The sequence below is a fragment of the Procambarus clarkii genome, chromosome 11 (assembly GCF_040958095.1).
Source record: "Procambarus clarkii isolate CNS0578487 chromosome 11, FALCON_Pclarkii_2.0, whole genome shotgun sequence".
NCBI classification, from domain to species: domain Eukaryota; kingdom Metazoa; phylum Arthropoda; class Malacostraca; order Decapoda; family Cambaridae; genus Procambarus; species Procambarus clarkii.
Genome location: NC_091160.1, coordinates 38,413,325 through 38,440,733, shown reverse-complemented (window position 1 = coordinate 38,440,733; position 27,409 = coordinate 38,413,325). Strand labels below are relative to the sequence as shown.

At 44.5% G+C, this 27,409-nt stretch overlaps 1 protein-coding gene across 1 annotated transcript in view; it reads left to right on the top strand.

Annotated features, from left to right (window-relative positions):
- The window catches only part of LOC123758342 (uncharacterized), a 219,446-nt gene that overhangs the window by 29,984 nt on the left and 162,053 nt on the right, over window positions 1-27,409 (top strand). The window contains 9 exon segments of the mRNA XM_069323046.1: window positions 16,329-16,441; window positions 16,624-16,717; window positions 17,944-18,073; window positions 19,296-19,441; window positions 19,899-20,026; window positions 21,229-21,426; window positions 21,583-21,779; window positions 23,216-23,396; window positions 27,221-27,402. Coding sequence (XP_069179147.1) covers window positions 16,367-16,441; window positions 16,624-16,717; window positions 17,944-18,073; window positions 19,296-19,441; window positions 19,899-20,026; window positions 21,229-21,426; window positions 21,583-21,779; window positions 23,216-23,396; window positions 27,221-27,402 — 1,331 coding nt within the window. The 5' untranslated portion in view covers window positions 16,329-16,366.

Genomic DNA, 27,409 nt, shown 5'->3' with positions numbered 1-27,409 from the left:
TGAAACAAGCAGTGTTGGACGCCTACCTCCTCTCTACTGAAAGTTATAGAAGGAAATTCCGTGACCACCTGAAGGCAAGTACCACTACCTTCCTCGAGTTTGCTAACACGAAACGGAGGTATTTCATGAAATGGCTGGAAGCAGCACATGTCTCTACTTTTACAGAACTCGTGAACCTGATGCTTGTTGAAGAATTCTTGAGACGTGTGCCGCCTCCTGTCCGCCTCTACTTAGCAGATAAAGAAGAAACCGACTACCTGAAGTGTGCTAAGTCGGCTGACACTTACAGCCTCATCCACCGGCTGACACCTGAACCATCCTCCAGTAAGAAGTCGTGGTACAGTTACGAGAAGGTGAGCCCCGATCAAGCTGGTTCACAACTGTACTGCAAGTATTGTAGACTCTATGGACATACCATAGACAAGTGTGGTAAGTCTCAATACAAGGGAACCACTGACCCACAACGACCCAAACCAACTCCTCCTAAGTCCGGTAAGCCTGTGATGAATGTTGGTGTTGATGTTAATGATCTTTCTCTTTTCAGTAACCACCTGTATACTGGAACTGTCTCTGCCAACGGTTCAAATCCGGAGGGACGTTTCAAATTGAAGATCTTGAGGGACACAGCGGCTCTACAATCGATCATCTTGAAGTCGGCTGTGCCCAACATAGTCTACACCGGGGAAACAGTCTTCATCACTGACCTCACTGCTACCACTCCATACCCTCTCGCCAGAGTCCACCTGGATTGTCCCTACGTGAACGGGGAAGTCCAAGTCGCCGTCAGGGAAAAGCCTTTTCCCATGCCTGGAGTGCAACTTCTCCTAGGCAACGACTTGGCAGAAGACCTGCAACCGACCAACCTGATCGTCATGGACAAACCCCAGGTGTGTAACTCTGTGCCAAGTAATCCTATTCTCGAGTATGTTCCAGCAGAGGTTCAAGAGAGTGATGAAGTTTCTCCTCCGGTTCTCGTGACCACCCGTGCACAAGCCGCACGTCCACAGCCAGCTGACTCTACTGCCACCGCTGTCCCTCAAGACCCTCAGAAACTACCCCCGCATCTGACCAAGTTGGAGTTCCGTAAGTTGCAGAGGGAAGATCTTACTTTAACACCATTGTTTTTCCAGGCTGAGACTCAACCCGACAGTATTCCTGGGTTCTTCCTAGAGAACGACTTGCTCTACCGCCGATATAGACCCAGTAAACTGAAGGAGGAGGACGATTGGGCCAACACCGAACAACTTGTGATTCCCACCAGCCTGCGGCCCACTATTCTACACCTGGCCCACGGATCATTCTCCCACTACGGCTTCAACAAGACTTACCATGGGATTCGTCAAGACTACTACTGGCCAGGTATGGTAAACAACGTCAAACAGTACGTAAAACAGTGTCATACATGTCAGATGGCAGGCAAACCGAACGTCTCCATTCCCAGAGCACCACTGATTCCCATACAGGTGCCTGCGGAACCTTTCCACAGACTCATAATAGACTGTGTTGGTCCTTTACCTCGGACCAGTTCAGGTAACGCCTACATCCTAACCATCCTGTGTCCTACCACCAGATTTCCCATAGCAGTTCCAGTGAAGAACATCACGGCTGCTACGGTTATCAAACATCTATTGAAGATCTTCACTCAATACGGATTTCCCAGGGAGATTCAAAGTGACTGTGGCACCAACTTCACCAGTGATCTCTTCAAAAGAACACTGGAGGAGTTCAACATCAAACAGGTATTATCCAGCCCCTATCATCCTGCTTCACAGGGTTCTCTTGAACGTAGTCATCAGACCATCAAAGCACTCTTGAAAAAGTTTTGTAGTGAAACCTCAAAGGATTGGGATAAGCAGATTGACCTAATAATGTGTATTTTCAGAAGTCTCCCCAATGAGTCCCTAGGAGTATCTCCTTATGAGATGCTCTACGGCCGTAAGTGCCGTACTCCCCTTAAGGCTTTCAAAGACTCTCTCAGAGATGCCACCTTCAGTGAGCATCAGAATGTGCCCCAGTTTCTTCAAAACCTTCAACACATTCTAGAGAGAGTCCACCGCTTTGCTCATGATAATCTATTGAAAGCCCAGGTGAGAATGAAGACTCATTACGACCAGACCAGCAAAGTAAGAAAATTCAAGCCGGGAGACTTCGTCCTTGCTTATTTCCCTATCCCAGGTTCACCTTTACAAAACAAATTTTCAGGACCCTACTGCGTCAAAGAGTGCAGAAACAACAACACATACGTCATAGAGACTCCAGATAGGCGGCGGAAGACCCAGCTGTGCCACGTCAACCTCCTGAAGCAATATAATGGTACTCCTCCCACTGTCTTGATTAATTGTTCTACCTTCACAGAACCCTACATCCACAGTGAGACCATCCCGGCTTCTTCTCCCGAAAGCACTGACAAGGAGTCGGCGCTTTCTAATTCCAAAATCCTTAATGATCTTCCCAAATGCTTTCAGGATAATAATCGTGCTCCTATGCCCTCTTCTAATTCCACTCTCACCTCGTCAGATAAGCCCTACATCCTCCATGTCGACGCCAATGGTACCGACGATGGTGGTGTCGTGATGCAGCAACGAGGCGAGAAGAATTCACCTGTCAGCGACTACTGCTACAAGGAACGACGGAACAATTGGCAAGGAGCTACTCTTCCTCATCCTGAAGCTTCAGCACTTCACTCCACACCTGAAAAGTGCTCGGTCCACCATCAATACGGACCACACCACCCTACACCTGCAGCACGCCCACTTCTCATCTCAACGTCTTCTACTATGGGCTTGCTAACTGCAGAAATTCAACCTGGAGACACGCTATACCAAGAGTCTGACAACATCTTAGCCCATGATCTCTCCAGAGTTTATGAAGTAGAAGCAACTCCATCCATTACTCCACCACATAACGACGTACTTCTTCCAGAACCGCAGGCTTCGGGGGAGAGTTGTGACGATAATCTCCTTCAAGAGATTGAGCCTGCTCTTCCCTCCAAAATTACGTCTTCACAACTATATAAAAGACTATGGAAGAAATGTCCAACAACGACAACAAACACCAGCAAGGCTTGCAAGGGTGAGCAGAAACGTATGCAGCCCGCCACCTGTTCGGACCCAAATCACCAAACTACCCGTTGATCGCTACGGCTCCGCTGATTGGTCGCCGGTCTGGCTGCACCTGCACTCGCCCCCCAATACTACCCGATGTCTGGGGTCGCCCCAACATCAGTCTTCAGAATGTTCCGTGCTTTCGTAGCCAGCACACCTCCCAGCTAGACTCTAGAGTGTACTGAGAGAGGTGGTGGCTTTAAGCCAATATTCCAGCACCTCCCACTTACTGTTGTATTGCACTTCTTGTTATTTTGCCTTAACGTAACTTTTCATTGTGTCATTTAAGTATTCTTATTATTTTGATTGATTGATTTTATTATACATATTTGTTTGTGCATTATTTTCATGTTTTGATTTATTTAACGTAATTAAAATTTCATTGTTAAAGTTTTACTTGTGTTTTGTGTGTCTTCTCCTTACCTTACCACAGACGAAGTTCCAGTTTTTCTATTTTTTTTTATAACTATGTGACGAGGCCATACCCCTAGCCTTAAACAGCCGAACACCAACGCGTTACCGTCACAATATATACTGCGCGGGTAAGACACAATATATATACTGCGCGGGTAAGACACAATATATATACTGCGCGGGTAAGACACACAATATATATACTGCGCGGGTAAGACACAATATATATACTGCGCGGGTAAGACACACAATATATATACTGCGCGGGTAAGACACACAATATATATACTGCGCGGGTAATACACACAATATATATACTGCGCGGGTAAGACACACAATATATATACTGCGCGGGTAAGACACACAATATATATACTGCGCGGGTAAGACACACAATATATATACTGCGCGGGTAATACACACAATATATATACTGCGCGGGTAAGACACACAATATATATACTGCGCGGGTAAGACACACAATATATATACTGCGCGGGTAATACACACAATATATATACTGCGCGGGTAATACACACAATATATATACTGCGCGGGTAAGACACACAATATATATACTGCGCGGGTAAGACACAATATATATACTGCGCGGGTAAGACACAATATATATACTGCGCGGGTAAGACACAATATATATACTGCGCGGGTAAGACACAATATATATACTGCGCGGGTAAGACACAATATATATACTGCGCGGGTAAGACACACAATATATATACTGTGCGGGTAAGACACACAATATATATACTGTGCGGGTAAGACACACAATATATATATATAGTAGTAGGCATCCATCAGTCTCAGGAGACTATGGAGTTGCGCTCTGGTTGTTGTATATCTATATAAATATGAACGTAAATGTTCGTTTGTTCAAACTCGCTAATCTCCGAAAGTTCTTCACCGATTGCTTTGAAATTTTGACACAACATTCCATTCGAATACGCGCGGGTTTTTATATGCCTACTATATAGATGCCACACCTATGACAGGTAAAAATATGTTTTTTTTTTTAAACAGCGCCATCTGTTGCACGTAATAGCAACACATGCTATGCTAAATATGTTACAATTCCATTTCAATGTTTCCGATTGCATTGATAAATTTAATTTTCATAGATTTCGAATTATTTTCACATTGATTTAATTATTTTGTGTGACATTGCACTGGAATTGAGCTGTGTTGTTTACCGTACTGTTCATTTCCTGAGCATAGTTTTTGTTATTTATTCATTTTTTTTTCATTTGGTTTTTTTAACTGTTCTTATTTTTTTAGTGATGGGAACATCACATCATTTGATGTTCCCATCTTTCTGATGGGAACATCACATCATTTGGGAAAGCACTGGACGAGGGAGTGGGGAATGGTGCGCAGGACGAGGGGATGGGAGTGAGGGGTAATGGGCGAAAGACGAGGGGACAGAAGAGTGGGGAATTTTGGGGACGAGGGGACAGGGGAGTGGGGGATGATGGGGAGGACGAGGGGATGAGAGTGGGTGACGGTGGGGAGGACGAGGGGATGGGAGTGAGGGGTAATGGGCGAAGGACGAGGGGACAGAAGAGTGGGGAATTTTGGGGACGAGGGGACAGGGAAGTGGGGGATGATGGGGAGGACGAGGGGACAGGGGAGTGGGGGATGATGGGGAGGACGAGGGGACAGGGGAGTGGGGGATGATGGGGAGGACGAGGGGACAGGGGAGTGGGGGATGATGGGGAGGACGAGGGGACAGGGGAGTGGGGGATGATGGGGAGGACGAGGGGACAGGGGAGTGGGGGATGATGGGGAGGACGAGGGGACAGGGGAGTGGGGGATGATGGGGAGGACGAGGGGACAGGGGAGTGGGGGATGATGGGGAGGACGAGGGGACAGGGGAGTGGGGGATGATGGGGAGGACGAGGGGACAGGGGAGTGGGGGATGATGGGGAGGACGAGGGGACAGGGGAGTGGGGGATGATGGGGAGGACGAGGGGACAGGGGAGTGGGGGATGATGGGGAGGACGAGGGGACAGGGGAGTGGGGGATGATGGGGAGGACGAGGGGACAGGGGAGTGGGGGATGATGGGGAGGACGAGGGGACAGGGGAGTGGGGGATGATGGGGAGGACGAGGGGACAGGGGAGTGGGGGATGATGGGGAGGACGAGGGGACAGGGAAAGGTTGCTGTGGCTCAACAATGTGCATGCATTGCTGAACCACAGCAACGCGTGGCCGGGTACAGCTAGTATATAATATACAGTATATATACTGTACATATATTTGGGTCATAAACCGGGAGCCTCTCCCACGTAGGGTAGTGGTTGTGTGAGGGGGTGTAGGTGGTGACCCATGCTGGGGGTGTAGGTGGTGACCCATGCTGGGGGTGTAGGTGGTGACCCATGCTGGGGGTGTAGGTGGTGACCCATGCTGGGGGTGTAGGTGGTGACCCATGCTGGGGGTGTAGGTGGTGACCCATGCTGGGGGTGTAGGTGGTGACCCATGCTGGGGGTGTAGGTGGTGACCCATGCTGGGGGTGTAGGTGGTGACCCATGCTGGGGGTGTAGGTGGTGACCCATGCTGGAGGTGTAGGTGGTGACCCATGCTGGGGGTGTAGGTGGTGACCCATGCTGGGGCTGTAGGAGGTGACCCATGCTGGGGGTGTAGGTGGTGACCCATGCTGGGGGTGTAGGTGGTGACCCATGCTGGGGGTGTAGGTGGTGACCCATGCTGGGGGTGTAGGTGGTGACCCATGCTGGGGGTGTAGGTGGTGACCCATGCTGGGGGTGTAGGTGGTGACCCATGCTGGGGGTGTAGGTGGTGACCCATGCTGGGGGTGTAGGTGGTGACCCATGCTGGGGGTGTAGGTGGTGACCCATGCAGCGGGAGTACTCCCCGACACAAGGCACCACCACATACCAGCAGTCAGTCAGTCACCAGCGGGAGCGCGCGCCTCACTCACCCAACCCTCCCCGGCCGCCCAACACCCTGACTCACTCACTCAAGGGTGAGAATAAGGCCTCACTTACCTCATTCAATTAACATGTTTCCCTAACTTGACAGTATAGTAGACTGAGTAGGAGATGTTTCTTACGTGTTAAATTATCGTTAAGTTGTAGTGTTTTAAGAGGAACAGAAGACATGGGAGTGACTTTAGGAGGAAAATAGTAAACTTAGCGTGTCTGAAGCTGGTCTTTGGTGTTAGTAAGGTGATTATCATTGTTGTGCTAGTTCCTCCACACTGGTAGTGACAGTACTGTGTTACAGCAGTAGTTCCTCCACCCTGGTAGTGACAGTACTGCGTTACAGCAGTAGTTCCTTCACACTGGTAGTGACAGTACTGTGTTACAGCAGAAGTTCCTCCACACTGGTGGTGACAGTACTGTGTTACAGCAGTAGTTCCTCCACACTGGTGGTGACAGTACTGTGTTACAGCAGTAGTTCCTCCACACTGGTGGTGACAGTACTGTGTTACACCAGTAGTTCCTCCACACTGGTGGTGACAGTACTGTGTTACAGCAGTAGTTCCTCCACACTGGTGGCGACAGTACTGTGTTACAGCAGTAGTTCCTCCACACTGGTGGTGACAGTACTGTGTTACAGCATAGTTCCTCCACACTGGTGGTGACAGTACTGTGTTACAGCAGTAGTTCCTCCACACTGGTGGTGACAGTACTGTGTTACAGCAGTAGTTCCTCCACACTGGTGGTGACAGTACTGTGTTACAGCAGTAGTTCCTCCACACTGGTGGTGACAGTACTGTGTTACAGCAGTAGTTCCTCCACACTGGTGGTGACAGTACTGTGTTACAGCAGTAGTTCCTCCACACTGGTGGTGACAGTACTGTGTTACAGCAGTAGTTCCTCCACACTGGTGGTGACAGTACTGTGTTACAGCAGTAGTTCCTCCACACTGGTAGTGACAGTACTGTGTTACAGCAGTAGTTCCTCCACACTGGTGGTGACAGTACTGTGTTACAGCAGTAGTTCCTCCACACTGGTGGTGACAGTACTGTGTTACAGCAGTAGTTCCTCCACACTGGTGGTGACAGTACTGTGTTACACCAGTAGTTCCTCCACACTGGTGGTGACAGTACTGTGTTACAGCAGTAGTTCCTCCACACTGGTGGTGACAGTACTGTGTTACAGCAGTAGTTCCTCCACACTGGTGGTGACAGTACTGTGTTACAGCAGTAGTTCCTCCACACTGGTGGTGACAGTACTGTGTTACAGCAGTAGTTCCTCCACACTGGTGGTGACAGTACTGTGTTACAGCAGTAGTTCCTCCACACTGGTGGTGACAGTACTGTGTTACAGCAGTAGTTCCTCCACACTGGTGGTGACAGTACTGTGTTACAGCAGTAGTTCCTTCACACTGGTGGTGACAGTACTGTGTTACAGCAGTAGTTCCTCCACACTGGTGGTGACAGTACTGTGTTACAGCAGTAGTTCCTCCACACTGGTGGTGACAGTACTGTGTTACAGCAGTAGTTCCTCCACACTGGTGGTGACAGTACTGTGTTACAGCAGTAGTTCCTTCACACTGGTGGTGACAGTACTGTGTTACAGCAGTAGTTCCTCCACACTGGTGGTGACAGTACTGTGTTACAGCAGTAGTTCCTCCACACTGGTGGTGACAGTACTGTGTTACAGCAGTAGTTCCTCCACACTGGTGGTGACAGTACTGTGTTACAGCAGTAGTTGTGTTCCTCAGTCATAGTATTTCCAGCCTCAGTGTTGCGAGGAATCTCTGGTCCTTCTCAGTACTGTTTGTGTCCAAAAGTCTGGGTTCCAGGCCGGTACTGCATAATTTGCTGCTTCATTGATGTCACGGCTAATTTTTCGAAAGCTGTTCTTACGATCGTAAGTTACGAAATATGTAGGCTTACGGTGCAATAGGCCCACTCAAAACAAGTTCTCTTCTTCAAATTCTACACACCTGTCAGTCTATTTTGTTCTCTATGGTGCTCGTTCTCTATTCTACATTGCCATAACTTTGCATTTGCTTGAGTTTAATTCAATTATCCAGTCTGGAACGTGTGTTATCCCAGGTGAGTGACAGACTGTTGGGCTCAATGGTCATCAACATATTGATGGTCATTAGATCAATGTTCTCTTGTTGTTATGATGAAGAGTTAACTTCCTTTTGTATAGAAGTGAGAATGGTTGGGGGAAGATAGCGTCTGGCGTATTGTATAACTCCAGACACGTCTGGGTAGGAGCGTGGACCGTCAGTGTATGTGGGTATTGTCTGTGTGGTTGTTTATGGTGGGTGTATTACTGGTGTGGTTGTGTATGGTGGGTGTATTACTGGTGTGTTTGTGTATGGTGGGTGTATTACTGGTGTGGTTGTGTATGGTGGGTGTATTACTGGTGTGGTTGTGTATGGTGGGTGTATTACTGGTGTGGTTGTGTATGGTGGGTGTATTACTGGTGTGGTTGTGTATGGTGGGTGTATTACTGGTGTGGTTGTGTATGGTGGGTGTATTACTGGTGTGGTTGTGTATGGTGGGTGTATTACTGGTGTGGTTGTGTATGGAGGGTGTATTACTGGTGTGGTTGTGTATGGTGGGTGTATTACTGGTGTGGTTGTGTATGGTGGGTGTATTACAGGTACAGTTGTGTATGGTGGGTGTATTACAGGTGTGGTTGTGTATGGTGGGTGTATTACAGGTGTGGTTGTGTATGGTGGGTGTATTACAGGTGTGGTTGTGTATGGTGGGTGTATTACAGGTGTGGTTGTGTATGGTCAGGGAAGTAATAATGTGCACCTGCTCACCATGACTGAACAACCAAGGAGTAATAAGGCACATGCCGTGTTAAACAAGTGTCAGTTAAGACCAATAAACCACCGTTGATGTTTAACAAGTTTGTTCTTATTTTTTGTACCATCGTGTTCCAAGCAGTTGTTATTAACGAGGAGAGTGGCGTTATTTACCTGAATTAACCTGAGGGCCACTATCTCACTAGTGGCCTCGACCAGGACAGGAAGCCGGTGGCTTGTCAAATGTCCCCCTCTTTTCCATTTATCCTTACATTTTATCCAGTTGGTTCATGCGGAAAGGTCATTTGGAAGGTCAAGTATGGGATTGGTTGGGTTATCCTGAGGTGAATTAGAGCGGGGCTGGTCATAATACGAAACAGGTTGATCGTAGATTTAGCCCTTTGTTCTTGACCTTGCTTTAGTGTGTGTGTGTTGGTTACTGGTCCTCCTGTGTCCGTCCTTGTGTCTCTGCTGGTGTACTCACCTAGCTGTGCTTGCCTAGTTGTGCTTGCGGGGGTTGAGCTCTGGCTCTTTGGTCCCGCCTCTCAACTGTCAATCAACTGGTGTACAGGTTCCTGAGCCTATTGGGCTCTATCATATCTACATTTGAAACTGTGTATGGAGTCAGCCTTCACTACATCACTTCCTAATGCATTCCATTTGTCTACCACTCTGACACTGAAAAAAATCTTTCTAACGTCTCTATGGCTCATTTGGGCACTCAATTTCCACCTGTGTCCCCTAGTGCGTGTGCCCCTTGTGTTAAATAGTCTGTCCTTATCTACCCTATCAATTCCTCTGAGAATCTTGTATGTAGTGATAATGTCTCCTCTAACTCTTCTGTCTCCCAGTGACGTGAGGTTGAATACCCGTAGTCTCTCCTCGTAGCTCATACCTCTCAGTTCGGGTACTACTCTGGTGGCAAACCTTTGAACCTTTTCCAGTTTAGTCTTATGCTTGACTAGATATGGACTCCATGCTGGAGCCACGTACCCCAGGATTGGTCTGACATATGTTGTATACAAAGTTATGAAAGATTCTTTACACAAGTTTCTAAAGGCCATTCTTATATTAGCCAACATGGCATATGTCGCTGATGTTATCCTCTTGATTTGAGCTTCAGGAGATAGGTCGGGTGTGATATCAACCCCCCAGTTCTTTTTCTCTCTCTCTGACTCTTGAAGTATTTCATCTCCCAAACGATACCTTGTATCTGGGCTCCTTCTCCCTACACCTATCTTCATTACATTTGCTTGGGTTAAACTCTAACAACCATTTGTTCGACCATTCCTGCAGCTTGTCCAGGTTTTCTTGAAGCCTCAAGCTGTCCTCCTCTGTCTTAATCCTTCTCATAATTTTGGCGTCGTCAGCAAACATTGAGAGGAATGAGTCTATATCCTCTGGGAGATCATTTACGTATATCAGAAACAGGATAGGTCCGAGTACAGAGCCCTGTGGGACTCCACTGGTGACTTCACGCCAGTCTGAGGTCTCACCCCTCACTGTAACTCTCTGCTTCCCATTGCTTAGGTACTCCCTTATCCACTGGAGCGCCCTACCAGTTACTCCTGCCTGTTTTTCCAGCTTATGCATCAGCCTTTTATGGGGTACTGTGTCAAAGGCTTTCCGACAGTCCAAAAAAATGCAGTCCGCCCAGCCTTCTCTTTATTGCTTAATCTTTGTCACCTGATCGTAGAATCCTATTAAGCCTGTAAGGCAAGATTTACCCTCCCTGAACCCATGTTGATGGGTTGTCACGAAGTCCCTTCTCTCCAGATGTGTTACTAGGTTTTTCTCACGATCTTCTCCATCACCTTGCATGGTATACAAGTTAAGGACACTGGCCTGTAGTTCAGTGCCGGTGTGTGTGTGTGTGTGGGGGGGGGGGGGGTTGTCTCTACAGGTGTATGTGTGGAGTGTGTCTCTACAGGTGTGTGAGAGATGTGTATCTACGGGTGTGAGAGATGTTTCTCTACAGGTGTGTGTCTCCAGGTGTGAGGTGTGTCCAACATGACTCGTTGTGTGTACTCACCTAGTTGTACTCACCAGGTTGTGCTTGCGGGGGTTGAGCTCTGACTCTTTGGTCCCACCTCTCAACTGTCAATCTACTGGTGTACAGATTCCTGAGCCTACTGGGCTCTATCATATCTACACTTGAAACTGTGTATGGAGTCAGCCTCCACCACATCACTGCCTAGTGTATTCCACCTGTTAACTACTCTGTCGCTGAAAAAAATATTTATAATATCTCTGACTCATTTGGGTAATCAATTTCCACCCGTGTCCCCTTGTTCGTGTTCCGCCCATGCTAAATAGTTTGCCTTTGACCACACTGTCAATTCCTCTGAGAATTTTGTAGGTGGTGATCATGTCTCCCCTTACTCTTATGTCTTCCAACGACATGAGATTTAATTCCCGTAGTCTTTCCTCGTATCTGGGACTAGTCTGGTGGTATACCTCTGAATCTTCTCTAACTTTGTCTTGTGTTTAACTAGGTATGGACTCCAGGCTGGAGCTGCATACTCCAGGATTGGTCTGACATGTGGTATACAGAGTTCTGAATGATTCCTTACACAAGTTTCTGAAGGCAGTTGTTACGTTGGCCAAGTTAACATACGCGGCTGATGATATCCTTTCGGTAGCTTCTGGGGACAGGTTCGGTGTGGTATGTCAACCCCAGGTCTGTTTCTCTACTCTACTCTTGAAGGATGACACACACACACACACACGTGTGTGTGTGTGTGTGTGTGTGTGAGTGCGCGTGCGTGCGTGCACAGTGGTCACCAACAGTCAATACCGACCAATACCAACCCTCAACTCTGGCCGTGACACACATTGGGGTTCAATAGTCTTGCCACCGCTTTAAATATTTAAACAAATAACAATGACATAGACGACGTGTTTTAATGCCAAGACAACCAACAACAAACACTAAAACAAAGACAAATTTAAATTCCATGTCGTGCCTGAAGTAACTGATATATATATCACTTAAGAACTCTGACTCCACCAGGATTCGAACCTGCATTATCTGTGCTCGCCCCCGCCCCCCCCCTGGCGTGCACAGTACTGTGACACTACACAAACGATTGCCTAAAATTGTTGGTAAAATGTTTATGGTACTGTGTGCACCAGGGGGGGGGGAGTGCTGTAATACAGGTTCGAACCCTTGGACTATGCCCAGGATAACCATCCGAGTGCCGGCGGGGAAGTGGTTCAAATAGCTTCGGCTATCACTCCCTTAATCCGGGATGGTTAAGCGGATTAAGGCGTCCTGTACATACCAGTTGCATTGCTCCTGGGAGTATGGGTTCGAGTCACTTCTGGGGTGTGAGTTTTCAATTGCATATAGTCCTGGGGACCATTCAGGCTTGTTTGCATTTGTGTTCCTCACGTGTGCCCCAAGGAATGAGGTGATTTGATAAATAGCTATGCCCAAGATTACCATCCTTGTGCCGGCGAGGAAGTGGTTCAAATAGCTTCGGCTATCACTTCCTTATGTCCGGTCGTGATGGTCAAGCGGATTAAGGCGTCCTGTAGATACCAGTTGCATTGCTCCTGGCAGTATGGGTTCGAGTCACTTCTGGGGTGTGAGTTTTCAGCCATATATATATATATATATATATATATATATATATATATATATAATATATATATATATATATATATATATATATATATATATATATATATATATTAATATAATATGAGAAAGCTGCAGGAATGCGCAAGCAATAGATCACTAAGAACTCTATTTCCCAGGATGCGAACCCATGCCATACAGGATCACTCGTAAAAATACACAGTACCGTGACCACCTCATCAATGATCGTGCGGTGGTGGAAGTGTCTATATATATAATATATATAATGTATATATGCGGAAAAACCACATTTGAAAAATAGAAAATGCTTAACGCGTTTTCGGCTACTTTGCCTTCATCAGAGCAATTTTATGAATTAATATATTTGATTATTATTATTTTATATTAAGACCATAATTTATTGACTTAGTTGTGTTAGTTTAGGTTAGGTTAAGATAGGGTAGGTTAGGTTAGGTTAGGTTGGTTAGGTTCGGTCATATATCTATGTTAGTTTTAACTCAAATTTAAACAAATTAATTTATACATAACGAAATGGACAGATTTATCCTTCCATAAGAAAATTTTTGGAAAAATATATAAATTCAGGAAAACTTGGCCTATTAGGCAAATCAGGCTTTGCGTAGTAGGCCAAGTACGACGTTCTGGCTATTAGGTACAATATATATATACAATTAAGGACTTGCCCGAAACGCTATGCGTGCTAATGGCTGTACAAGAATGTAAGAACTCTCGTATATGTATATACATATACAATATATATATATATATATATATATATATATATATATATATATATATATATATATATATATATATATATATATATATATAATATATATAATATACATAAATTCATTAATTTACAAGAACAGAAAAAATATTTTCTTAAGCTTTAATCCGTAGTTCATTTTAAGAAAACTATATATATTATTGCAATCACAGACACATGGAATTGATATTAGAATACTAAATTATTTTTTTGGAAATTGTTTTACAATGATAGTCAAATTTGGCAAGGGCGACGATATATATAAAAGAAAATTAAAATTATAGTGTCAAATAGGGATTCAATTGTGAGCTACAATTTATAGTGAACTAAATTCAACTTATAATTGCCAACAGTGTGCACAGTGTTCATACACTGAACACACTGTGTTTAAAATGTACTGTGTGCATAAAGTGTACATTGAACATTAATTATATACAGTATGTATAAATTTTTACAGTGTGCATAAGGTGTTCACAGTGCACATAAAGTGTTAAGTGTGCAGAAAGTGTTCACAGGCTGTAGTTCAAAGTTAAACATATTGTAGTAAAGAGTACCAGTGATATGTGTGTACATAAAGCATGTATACACTGTAGTATCTGCCACAATAAAAAAGTGAGTCATGAACATGTACATGCACGGGCACCAGAATGACTCCCGATTTGTGCTATTTATATCTAGTCTTAATATATTTCCTCACGGTCAACGTTAGCGTCCATTTTCTGTGGTCACGGTTAGCGTAAATACCCATTTTCTGTCGCCAGGTTATTATGTCCATTTTCTATCATGAGCGCACCACAACAATACTTTATTAAGTATAACATCACCAGTCACAGTCTCCTGATGATGTTATATATTGTAACACAGGTAGTATGTTCCTATTTTCTTGCCTACAAGGTCACTTGTAACTGCGGCTCCCACAATGAATGTTGTCTCTGGCGGCTATGAATACTTTCTGAAGAACTAATTCTTTGAAGAAGGGAATTAATTGTTAGCTGCTACTCATAATTAAGAAAATATACGGCAGCAGCAATTGGAACACTTCTAAGAACAAAGAATTTATTACCTTACTACTGTGCCACTACTTGGAATATTGATAATATGCGAGTTTGAGTTGCACTCACATAATTGTATATCTTCCACGGTATTGTGAAATTTATATCGTAAAACAGCTAACGAAAGTTAAATTCTTACAGTTCAGGGAAGTATTAAGAGGCCCCTCATGACGTCACCAGTGACATGACCTTGTGATAAGTCAATAGCCTCATAAGATATGTTGAGAGGTGTACCTTGTTTACTGACTTTTACTCGCTGATTGGTAAGTTTACTTATTGCTGATTGGTAAGGTTTCTTACTTGCTGATTGGTAAGTTTACTTACTCCCTGATTGGTAAGTTTACTTACTCCCTGATTGGTAAGTTTACTTACTCCCTGATTGGTAAGTTTACTTACTCCCTGATTGGTAAGTTTACTTACTTGCTGATTGGTAAGTTTACTTACTCCCTGATTGGTAAGTTTACTTACTTGCTGATTGGTAAGTTTACTTACTCCCTGATTGGTAAGTTTACTTACTTGCTGATTGGTAAGTATAAGCTCTTGTAAGGGGGGGGGGTCTTTAATACCCCCCCCCAGAGGTTGATACATTTTTAAGCCCAACACCAGGCCAAAAATGTCATTAGGACGCGTCAGGGATTTTGTGAATGTATTTACACTGCATGAGACTGCTTGCTTGGCTGTTGTCCAGTATGAGACAGTATTATTGTGTGTGTATGGTTGTCTGTGGTGGCTTTACCTGTATTTGTGCATGGTCGTATGAGTGCTGAAAGTCATATGTGTAGAATTGTCACATTGTGGACATGTTGCCTCCTACTTTTTCATTCAAGCCTCCTAGCATTATGTGTAGAAATTATGTCGAACGATATCTTTGAGAGATATCTGTGAGATCTTTGCCTGCCCGAAACGCTTTGCGTAATAGTGGCTTTAGGCATTGTATGTACTAGCTCTTATCTATAATACAATACAATACAATTTTATTTAGGTAAGGTACATACATACAATAAATTTTTACAAGGATTGGTAGACTTATAGGTAGAGCTAGTACATACAATGCCTAAAGCCACTATTACGCAAAGCGTTTCGGGCATATGAAGCCAACAAACTTTGTAAAATCTCTTTATGTATGTACCTTTGCCTAAATAAAAATTATTATTATAATTATTATATGGTGTGGAACGCGGGCAAAATTAACATGATCTGTAAATTATCATTTTTTGTGGATTTTGTCTCTTTTTATCTCTCCGTTCCATCAGTTTTAAAAGCAAAACCACTTTGGGTTATGTTATTATTACCCTTTATTTCTATCGCAAATATAGAGGAGATCGCTTAAATAGGTAGTAACACTGATCATTGTCCCTCACACAGTCGTCACTCTGGTGAGACACCTTCTGTACCGTCAACACAGACCTGCTTGGTGTCATCGACGGCCTCGGAGATTTACAAGTATGCCCTCCAATTATTACTACATAATATTGTTTAATGAAAATTATCACACAGGAAAGTTAAACTTCTTCTTATAGACAAGTATAACAAAACATACACTCTGGCGACTGTGCTCTTAAATGACTTAACCCTTAGCAAATGCAGCAACAGCATATATATATCTATATATTGTACTTGTGTTGGCAGGTATAGAGCACAGGTGGAGGCGGGTGTGAGAGCCGGAGATGGGGAGGAGCACCGTAGCCGCCCAGCTGAGATCTTCCTCCTGGCGACACTACCTCTTCTACCTCCGCCACTGGGTCAGTCCCCCCCCACTTTACATTTTCTCTTTCCCGCTCTCATTTTCCTACATTATCTATTTTCTGCTTTCTTAATCAGCTTTAATTTGAGTTATGTGTCCACATATATATTTATAAATACGTCCCCGAAGGTGAGGATAGTAGATATATATATAATGATTGTGTACGTTGTGTGTGTACAGCCATGGGTGGTGGGGGCGGTGTTGCTGGCCGTGGCGCCCTTCGTCCTGCTGGCCGCCCTCAAGACCACCGTGCCCCTCAAACACCAGCATGTCTGTAAGTGCTTATTGTCTCTCCTATGTTACTGACCCCCGTACTGTGTGTGTGTGTGTGTGTGTGTGTGTGTGTGTGTGTGTGTGTGTGTGTGTGTGTGTGTGTGTGTGTGTTTTACCTCAGTGTTACAGGATGAGAGTGTCACGTCCTTCTCGTACTCTCTGTCATATGACTGACACTAGTAAGGTTTTGTCATCCACACATTACCTGACTTTCGCCCTCCTGGGCTGAGGTATGCTGAACTGTGTAATTACTATATGAGTACTGGAACACTTGATGATATATTGGACTTGTATCCATGATTGACCATGTAATGTATCAATTATACAATGTATGTATGTGATGTAACTATATAACCTGAGCTTGTAAAAGCACCTTCATCACCTTCAGTGAGTAAGTGCTTAATTGCACACTAGTTTCTCTATCAGTTATCTCACTCTGTCAAAGTAAAAGAGACAAATGTATGTGAATGCATGTGTGTGTGTACATATGTATGTATATGTGTATATGTGTGTGTGTGTATATATATATGTATGTGTATAAAGTATATATATGGAAGCTGATCAGAATTACATTTCACCTTTGTAAATGTACATTAATGACATGATGTAAAAGACACATCGAACACTTTATGTAGGGCATACGTAAATCTGTGTATCAATGTATTTACGTATGTAGGTTAACTTAGCATTTTAAAGCACCGAATCACCTTCTGTGGTTGAGTGTTCAATAAACCCTTGAACTGTATGTTTAACACATCTCTAACCCTGTCCATGGAGGACAGAAGAAAAATATATATGCTAGTTAGCATTGTAAATGTCTGGCCACATATATGGTAAAAAAAAAATACTGGCATACACTCTGGTGTGGTGTAGGAGTTGCCACCATCGCTCTCTTAAATGCACAAAGAACTCGCATTACTCGTGATATATCAATGAGGAAATCAGTAACAGCCATTCAGTTGAATCCCAGGTTACATTGCTTTATAGTATATTGTGGTCCAGTGGTTTAAGGCGTGTGCTTCAAGAGTACCCAGTGTGCAAGTTCGAATCCTCGTCATGTCTCCTACTGAGTTTCTCAATTGATATGTCACGTTAATGTGATTTCTTCATGCACATTATGACATATTGGCGGTGTTAATGACGTATGATGACGTAGTGTGTGTGTGTGTTTGTGTGTTGAGTGTGACGTCACCGATGACGTCGATAACATTAGGTCTCACGTGGCAGGTCACTTCCGGTCACGCTTGCTGTGGTCGGGGTCGCCGCTGGCAACCTTGCAGTCGTTCGTGTGTAACCTGCACAACACCTGCCACCAGGAGGGAGAAGACGACCTCGTCGACCACTACCCTGGCGCCCCGTGAGTCTCCCGCCACTCTCCCTGTACGCCCCCCCCCCACCACCCCCCGCCCCCCCCCATAGATCTGGCATTATTGTCGTCAACATTTCCCCCCCCCACCCCCCCGGTCTTTCCGGGAGTCTTGTATATCCATTAAATAATGAAACTTTATTTTATTGTTGTTTGCAAATCCATTTTAATTATTTTGGGGCTCTACTACCCAAAATCACTTACGTCCTCTAATTACTCAACACAAAGCTGCTATAAGGACAATATCCAATTCTGGCCCCAGACATCACTCGGTACCCCTACTTAAATCTCTGAATATGTTAGACATTAAGTCACTGCACATTCTCTCATGTGTATTATACATATATAAAACGCTAAACTATAATGCCAATCCTGATCTCAAAAGCTTCATAGAAGGTTGTATCAGAACCCATGAGCATCACACCAGAAATAAATACAGTTTTGATATTCCTAGAGTACGACTTAATCAAACTAGAAATGCTCTACAAATCAAGGGGCCCAGAATGTGGAATGACCTTCCCAACCATGTTAAAGACTGTACCTCTCTCAACCAGTTTAAGTTAAAAGCGAAGCTATACCTAATAAATTCCCTGTAACCTACCTTACCCTTCTATTGTCAACCAATGTCTGTTTTTTTCTTTAAAGAGCGCTGTTTGTCGACATAATTGTATTTGTGCTGCTTTTTCATCTATGTTTTCATTTCTTGTTTTCATTCTACTCATTATGCTCAATTAGTATTAAGCTTGTCATTTAAGTTTATCATGCCCGAAACGCTTTGCGTAATAGTGGCTTTAGGCATTGTATGTACTAGCTCTACCTATAAGTCAAACAATCCTTGTAAATATTTATTGTATGTATGTACCTTACCTAAATAAAATTGTATTGTATTGTATTGTATTATTTACGTTTTATCAGCTGATTGACGAATCCTGGTATTAAATACTGCTTAAGTGTATCGTAAGTGTCCATTTTCCTGCATGATGAGCCTAGTGACAATGTTTACAATACCGGCTTTAATTACGGGGTTCCCTCCACATGGTGGTGGCGTTACAAGGGTCTGTTATAATAGCCAGAATGACCAGGTTGAGTCAGGGACCGGTTGAAGGGCCGCGTCTCACCACACTGACGGCCTGACACACTGCTCAGCTTGTGTTCTGAGAGCACTTGAGCACCAGCGTCTCACGGCAACACTGACGGCCTTCTTCCCCACCAGGATCAACGCCTTTCTTAACTCGTCTGTGTGGTGGGGCGATGATGGAGGCGGGGTGGCGGAGCTGCTGACCAACCTGCCCACCAGCCTCGACCGTCTGGCCCAGGTGGCTCAACTCCTTACCAACCCCACTCTCGTCAACCTCATGGGTAGGTGGTTCTCCCTCACTCACTCTCACTGTCTCTCACCTTTCACCTTCACTCTCTCCCTCACTACAGCGCCAGAAATAATATACTCAAGCAAGCTTTCACTCTTATTCTCAGACCTCAGGACAATATATTATTCCAAAAACGCATTGTTATCTTATATATGACTCACATATGTGACTCACCCACAGCTTAATGTTTACCTTTGGCAGGAGTTGTGCGCATTAATCGCGTCACTTGTCACAGCAGGGAACAACAGGGTACTAGAACGCTGGACCCCAAGCTACCCACCTAACCCACCTACGCATACATGACGTTCTCATAAATTCCCTTCTACAAAATATAAACATATTCTAATATGCATTGTTATTAAACCCTGTATAATATTTATTATAAATAAATTGAAATCATTGTTCTTGTTCTTCTTCTTCTTATTTGTATTAATATTGTTATTGGACAGAGAGTGGGCTACAGGTGAGGGACGTGTTGAGGTCCCCGGCTGAGCTGAGTGTGGAGCTGACCACCGTCCACCACCTGCAGCCACAGCTGGTCTCTGCCATCCTCGGCGCCACCCTCAACGTCTCCAGGGTGAGCCACACAACCCGTTTTCAACTCCTTCATCCTACTATGAATCAATGTCTGTGAAAAAGAACTCTACACAGTTTAAGTAGAGAGTGAATTGAATGAAATTCCTATATATTTCGTAATATTTATTGTGTAATTTTTAATAGAATGGATAGTTTGATGTATCCTTCACTTAATGATACACAGAGTGAGGGCGTGGGGTGTGATCTCCTGGGTGATGGGTGGCCTCGTCTGGCCGTGTTACGTGATATGTCCGCCGGTAATGTACCGTCGGCCACACTGTGGAATGGAATGAACCTCAATTGTTCTCGTTACGTCTCTGGTTGGCGAGTTTGCGAGGAGGGAAGACATGGCGGACGTTCACGTGTTCCTCCGACGGCTTGACAGGGCTGGGAAGTATAGGGGCGAGACCATGGATCTTTCCACCGACATTGTGGAGAGGTTATGTTTACGTGTCTGATGATTGCTCAGGCGATGTGTTGTGTGCTCCACTAGTGTAGTTTAGCGTCGTTTCACCGTGGCGTCCCACTGGCAGCGTGGGCAGGGTGGGCTCCTGTAATCATATTCATTTGTGTAGTTGCTAGTCATCAGCAAGACGTAACAACTACAACATACTTAGCTTGGCCCTCAGGGCCCTGGGACTCAACCTACCATGACAATAGGACTGAGCACAAGACATTGTCAGACATATGGTACCTCGTCCTAAGAGCGACTTCCACACTGACCAGTCCAGCAGTTTTTCGGGTAAGGATTCAAAGATTTCGTACACGGAGACCCAGTTCATAGCAACATATACGAACAAACACCATTAAACTCTTCTCAATAGTTGTTGGTCAGCCATCCCCCAAACAGGCAGTCTGGTATGGGTGCTCCTGCCCGGCCCCCACAGGCTTTTCCCAGAGCCTCTTGGGATCTGCGAAATTAACTTTTCCAAACTTTTATGCAGTCTCCGTGGTGTAGTGGTAAGACACTCGCCTGGCGTTCCGCGAGCGCTGTCATGGGTTCGTATCCTGGAAAGTTCGTATAACTTTCTTTTGAAGTTATCCGTGTCGTTGTTTGGCCACGTTTCCTCGCCTGGACCTCATTCCCTTCACTGATCATTCATTTCCCTGCCCTCGCTGGATAGTCTCTGATCGTTGTCTTCCCGGCCGCCTTCACATAATAATGTCTGAGGTGGTGGTTGTCTTCCCGGCCGCCTTCACCAGATACTGTCCCTGGTGGGGTACCGCGACCTCAAGGGGGTGGTGTGCTCGCCGGAGCAGCTGAGTCAGTTCCTGGTGACGTGGGAGAGGTCGCAGGTGGACAACATCTCCGCCACCTTGTGCCAGCTGCCGCTCGACCAGGCCGCCAACATCACCCGCGTCTTCACAGACTCGCTGGATCCTGGACCACTCTTAGCCAAGGTTAGTTCAGAACCTAATTTCGTTATTTAAGCTCATGCCATTGTGGTCAAGAAGACTGGCTTGTTATGGGTTAATGTGGATTATAAGCAGCCATTATTGTGTGATGTATGTCCGTGTTTGGTGTAGTTTATATACTGGTGTCCGTCCCTGCCACAGGTGTCGGAGGTCCTTGAGGCCATCGGAGGCTACGAGGCAGAGCAGGTGGTGCGCCAGGTGGGCAGCCTCCTGGCCTCCCTGGGCCGCCTGGAGGCCCTAGCGCCCCTCGCCTCCACCCTCAACACCCTCTCCACCGCCCTCCGCCCTCTCACCGCCGCCATCAACACACTCACCGCCTCCGCCTGGGATCATGACAGGTCAGTCAGGTCTCTGCGTGTTCTTCACGGCCCCTTGACAGTCCTTCACTGACTGTAGTACAGTTCCAACTGGCTTATAGCATCCTGGGCTTCCTTCTCCAGTCGACTGGGAATCCCGAGTTCGATTCACGCGCGGGACACATATAGTCGGGTACGTTTCCCAATGCCCAGTTCACTTAGCAGTAAATAGGTACTTCGGAGTTAACTGTTGTGGGGTTGCATCCTGGGGAAGATCAGTGGAACGACCTTTGGGGGGATTTTGATACAAGCCTAAAGTATATATATGTACACAGGCCTTATGTCCCCGGTAAAACAAATTATTAAGACACGCACTCATCCAGGAACTAATTAGCATCCCGGTCAGCATAAGACAAGCCCCCAAACTGTACTGAAGGTCAGGGAGACAACATAGAGGTACAGGGAAGTGTCCAGGATACAGCAGTCACAGTGGAGACAACATAGAGGGCACAGGGAAGTGTCCAGGATACAACAGTCACAGTGGAGACAACATAGAGGGTACAGAGAAGTGTCCAGGATACAACAGTCACAGTGGAGACAACATAGAGGGTACAGAGAAGTGTCCAGGATACAACAGTCACAGTGGAGACAACATAGAGGGTACAGGGAAAACCAAATAATGTATGTAACACTGTATTTACAGTGACTAACAAATAAAAAATTGACGTATTGACGTAATATAGAAAGTGACAGACCTATGAACTAGTTAACAGCACTACAATAACTGTAACAAGTATAGAAATATTATTTGTATATACACTTGTACAAGTATCAGAATCGTAATAAATACTGTACTAACACTGATAAAATTAGGAAATCCTTTAACAGCTTAAGATAAGTAAATAATCTAATTCCTAATTACCTAAATGTAAATATCCTCACTTCACCTTCATGTACTGACCCCTGGTGGGAGGCAGTCTTGCGGAGACTCGTTATGCCACCTCGGTGATATTCGTCAAGGCCCAGAATACCGGGGCAGCTAGTGTCTGAGCCTCCGGTGGTGATGTAGTCCCTGCTAGACTTGAGGAGTCAGAGCACTTTGCTAGTTACCTATTATCGTTTCTTCACTGATTTCCGTACCAATGGGTTATAATACTAAGTTGCTTATCATTGTTATAGAGATGCTGTAAAGAGCTAAGTAGGTGTTGCAACATGTACACTTGCAATTGTCATAGCTACGAGCACTGATAAAGTACTGTATTCACTTGATGCTGTTTAAATCAGGAGCCAGTGCCGGTTGTCTGTTAACAGCCACAACATGTACAGACAGTATTGGCACACGTGACATCAGTGCAAGGAATCTATACATTCATACATTTAATCTGTTCCCATATCGCTTCCAAGTACTATTTAGTCATACTGGCTAAGCGCTTCCTCTTGATAAATAACCGGTTCTCTTTCGTGTCACCTGTCGGCAGCTTGAGTAAACTACTGAGCCTCGTGCAGAGCTTGAGCACCTCCTCCTCAAGCGCCTCCAGTAGCAACACCTCCGCCTCCAGTACCAACACCTCCAGCACCAACACCTCGGCCCTCCACGCCGTCCACTCGGCTATGCTGCTCCTCTCCCCATACAACCTCTCCCTGCTGGCTGCTGAGGAGGTAAGCTCTTCTGAGACTGTTCTCTGAGTGGAAGTGGTTAGTGTTTGGGTAATTATATATATATATATATATATATATATATATATATATATATATATATATATATATATATATATATATATATATATATATATATATATATGTCGTACTTAGTAGCCAGAACGCACTTCTCAGCCTAATATGCAAGGCCTGATTTGCCTAATAAGCCAAGTTTTCCTGAATTAATATATTTTCTCTATTTTTTTTCTTATGAATAGATAAAGCTACCCATTTCATTATGTATGAGGTCATTTTTTTTTATTGGAGTTACAATTAACGTAGATATATGACCGAACCTAACCAACCCTCCCTAACCTAACCTATCTTTATAGGTTAGGTTAGGTTAGGTAGCCGAAAAAGTTAGGTTAGGTTAGGTTAGGTAGGTTAGGTAGTCGAAAAATAATTAATTCATGAAAACTTGGCTTATTAGGCAAATCGGGCCTTGCATAGTAGGCAGAGAAGTGCGTTCTGGCTACTAGGTACGACATATATATATATATATATATATATATATATATATATATATATATATATATATATATATATATATATATATATATATATATATATATATATATATATATATATATATGTCGTACCTAGTAGCCAGAACTCACTTTTTGGCCTACTATTCAAGGCCCGATTTGCCTAATAAGCCAAGTTTTCATGAATTAATTGTTTTTCGACTACCTAACCTACCTAACCTAACCTAACCTAATTTTTTCGGCTACCTAACCAAACCTAACCTATAAAGATAGGTTAGGTTAGGTTAGGTAGGGTTGGTTAGGTTCGGTCATATATCTACGTTAATTTTAACACCAATAAAAAAAAATTGACCTCATACATAATGAAATGGGTAGCTTTATCATTTCATAAGAAAAAAATTAGAAAAAATATATTAATTCAGGAAAACTTGGCTTATTAGGCAAATCGGGCCTTGAATAGTAGGCCAAAAAGTGAGTTCTGGCTACTAGGTACGACATATATATATATATATATATAATATATATATATATATATATATAATATAATATATATTTGTAGCAGTCTTTCTTGTAGACGTATATGTAGACTGTCTTGTAACAAACCGTCCACAGATCAAGTCCATTCCATCCAGCAAACGACCCCAAAGACGCATTCATCAATTTTAAGATGCTGTTCATTCAAAACAGGAATTTTCTCAAATATAAATAATATGATTATATTAGCATATTTTGGCATTGGTTAGGTTAGGTGTTTAGGTTCTGTTGGCGATTATTTGTATTTGTAGTACGTGGGTGACGCATTTACAGCGTTGTGGTTCGAACAAAATTCGTCAGTGAAGCACTTGTTCCTGAAGTGTTCGAACGAAATCAGTTGTGAGTCGTGTGTAAACCGTTTTTTATTCATAAACAGCTGAGGTTTGGCGGGGATCGCTTCTGCTAAGCGATGCAGTTGAGGGACCAGTCAACACTTTCAAGTGGAGTACAAGTGGGTACAATTCAGTGAGTGGAGCGGAATATATCCTGGAGAGTGAGGTGAAGCATCTGGCTCTGGAGCACCAGGCTCACTGCAGCTCACCAGCCTCCAGTGTTCCCGTGATGACTGAGACAGGATGTTCGATGGTGCCTGTCGTTCTCGAAGATGGCAGAGTGTAACCGGGAGTTAGCTGACCGATGGCTGGGTTTGCCCAAGATGTGCCTCGCCAGTGTCTAGTCTTCTGTTGTCGTTGTATCTATCGATTATTTTGGTGTTGTATGTCAGGATATCTCTGGTGATGATCTGTTGTGTGGGGAGACCACATATTTTTTTATATTTTGCCCCGAGGAGCGAGTTTATTGGACAGCGCCACTCATTCTGTGAGTGGGACCCCCCAAGGAGGAGTCTTAAGCCCCACACTATTCAATATACTTATGAACGCCATTGAAAATATTGATGTTCCGGAAGGGACGCAACAAGTGGGGTATGCAGATGATGTACTAATACAAGTCCCAACCTTGGAGACCACATGTTCCTTGATGGGACCCTTGTTGTTTGTACATCGTCATACGCCTTGAAAGAAATTGTTGTCTTGTCTATATATTAAGGTCGTGATGGTTGACCGTGCTCAGGTGGGCATATGAAGGCATAGACGACATTCGTGTCTTGTCAGTCATTTCACTGGGTGTGAGGAGAGTTTATCATGAGAGGGTTGGCTGTCTTCTTCCTCTTATAGTCAATTATTAATTCAGTATCGCTGTTGGTGTCAGTAGGGTTCACGTCTCTATCAATAATGTCTTTGTGAACTCCTTCTTCCGTTTAGTGGATTATGGAAAATGAATTCCTGTAGAATATTTTAATATGAGGGACCGGCAGTGGTGTTTGGTCAGAGGTGGCATGGCGGCTCACCTTTTAATCGATGTCTTCGACATGTCTGTTAGCGTATCCATTATTAACTAGGACCTGCCTTACTCTACCCAGTTCCTCGTCAATCTGCTTACAACCGGAGCCGTGTGTGAGAGAGTGGGTGACATATAGGCATCGACGTGGTGATGCCATATTAGATGACATATTCGTGCAGGTATCCGATATTGAACTAAAACGTAAGGATGCATTCGAGCAAAGTTCCGAGCTAAGGTTTACTTACAAGATAGAAAGTCAAGGTAAGCTACCTTTCCTAGACGTAATAGACTCAGAAAGGAATGGTGGGTTTCACACTGCAGTGTTTATTAAGGAAAACAACAGGACGGCGCCTATTGATGATAGTGAGTGCCCTGATAGATACAAGTGCAGTGTTATCCGTGTGTATGTCAACTATTCTCTCACTCACAGCTCCAGGTGGAAACAGGTTGACGAGACACCTATCTGCTGCCCAACCGTAACATTAGGCCTTTCCTGGCTGCCACTATGGCATGTTGGGCAGCAGATAGGCGCCTCTGCAAACATTCCTTTCTAAGGGGTGTTGGTGGCCCAGTAGGTAGAGTTGCTGCCTGCTATTTGTGGTCGGCGGCTCGAGGGGAATGAAATGTTATTATCCTGGGTATGGTGGTTAGCAATTTATATGTATGTATGTATGTATGTATGTATGTATGTATGTATGTATGTATGTATGTATGTATGTATGTATGTATGTATGTATGTAGAGAGAGTGACGGTGATTTGTTGTTTTTTCTTGTAAATTGGGAAGTGCATGGACATTTATGCAGCTACCCTAAGGAATATTAAGGGTTACATAGTGTGTCAAGAGTGACACACATAGGGTTACATAGTGTGTATGTGATATGAAAAAGACTCCATCTCGCAGGATGGTTAGTCATACATGGCCATGTGATCAGTAGCCTGCACTCGCTAACTCTGGATGCATTATGAGGATATCCTCAAGAACACAAGAGTGAATAAGAATAAGAGATTTGTATAGCTAGTGCATCCCGGTCTTTGAGAGAGCGATTTTTCTCCATTCAGAACTGAATGTTTGGATCAATATATAGTCTTAACAACATAGATGGGGCTTCATAGGCCTAGTTCCACTTCAGCTGTGTTGCATGATAATTCATCTGGTATGTCTATGTATAAAACAGTGTGTTTATGCAGCTGGCCCAGATTTATGAAAGGTTGCAGTATGTGTACAGCGAGTGACAGCTCCCCGGCACTAACTCTATGGAGCTTGCACGCCACATTTAACTACCGGAGTATCTAATGTTTGACTTCGGTTCTTCGCTTTGACAAATTAGAGATGTAGTGAAAGCCAAGATATATTAGGCCATTACTGACAGAGATGCAGAGGACGAGACTAACCATATCATCTCCCTCTCCGGTGACTGCTGCAGGAGCCGGGCGACCAGTGGGCGGCAGTACTGCGGATGGCCGGCTCCAGCGTCGGGGCGGTCGGGAAGGGTATAGGGAGGGCGGCGGGGGAGGTGCAGCGCCACCCAGCCACCCACACCCTCCTCACCCTCGCCACCACCCTCCTCCCCATCCTCTTACAACCCACGACACTCACACCCCACAGGTATGAT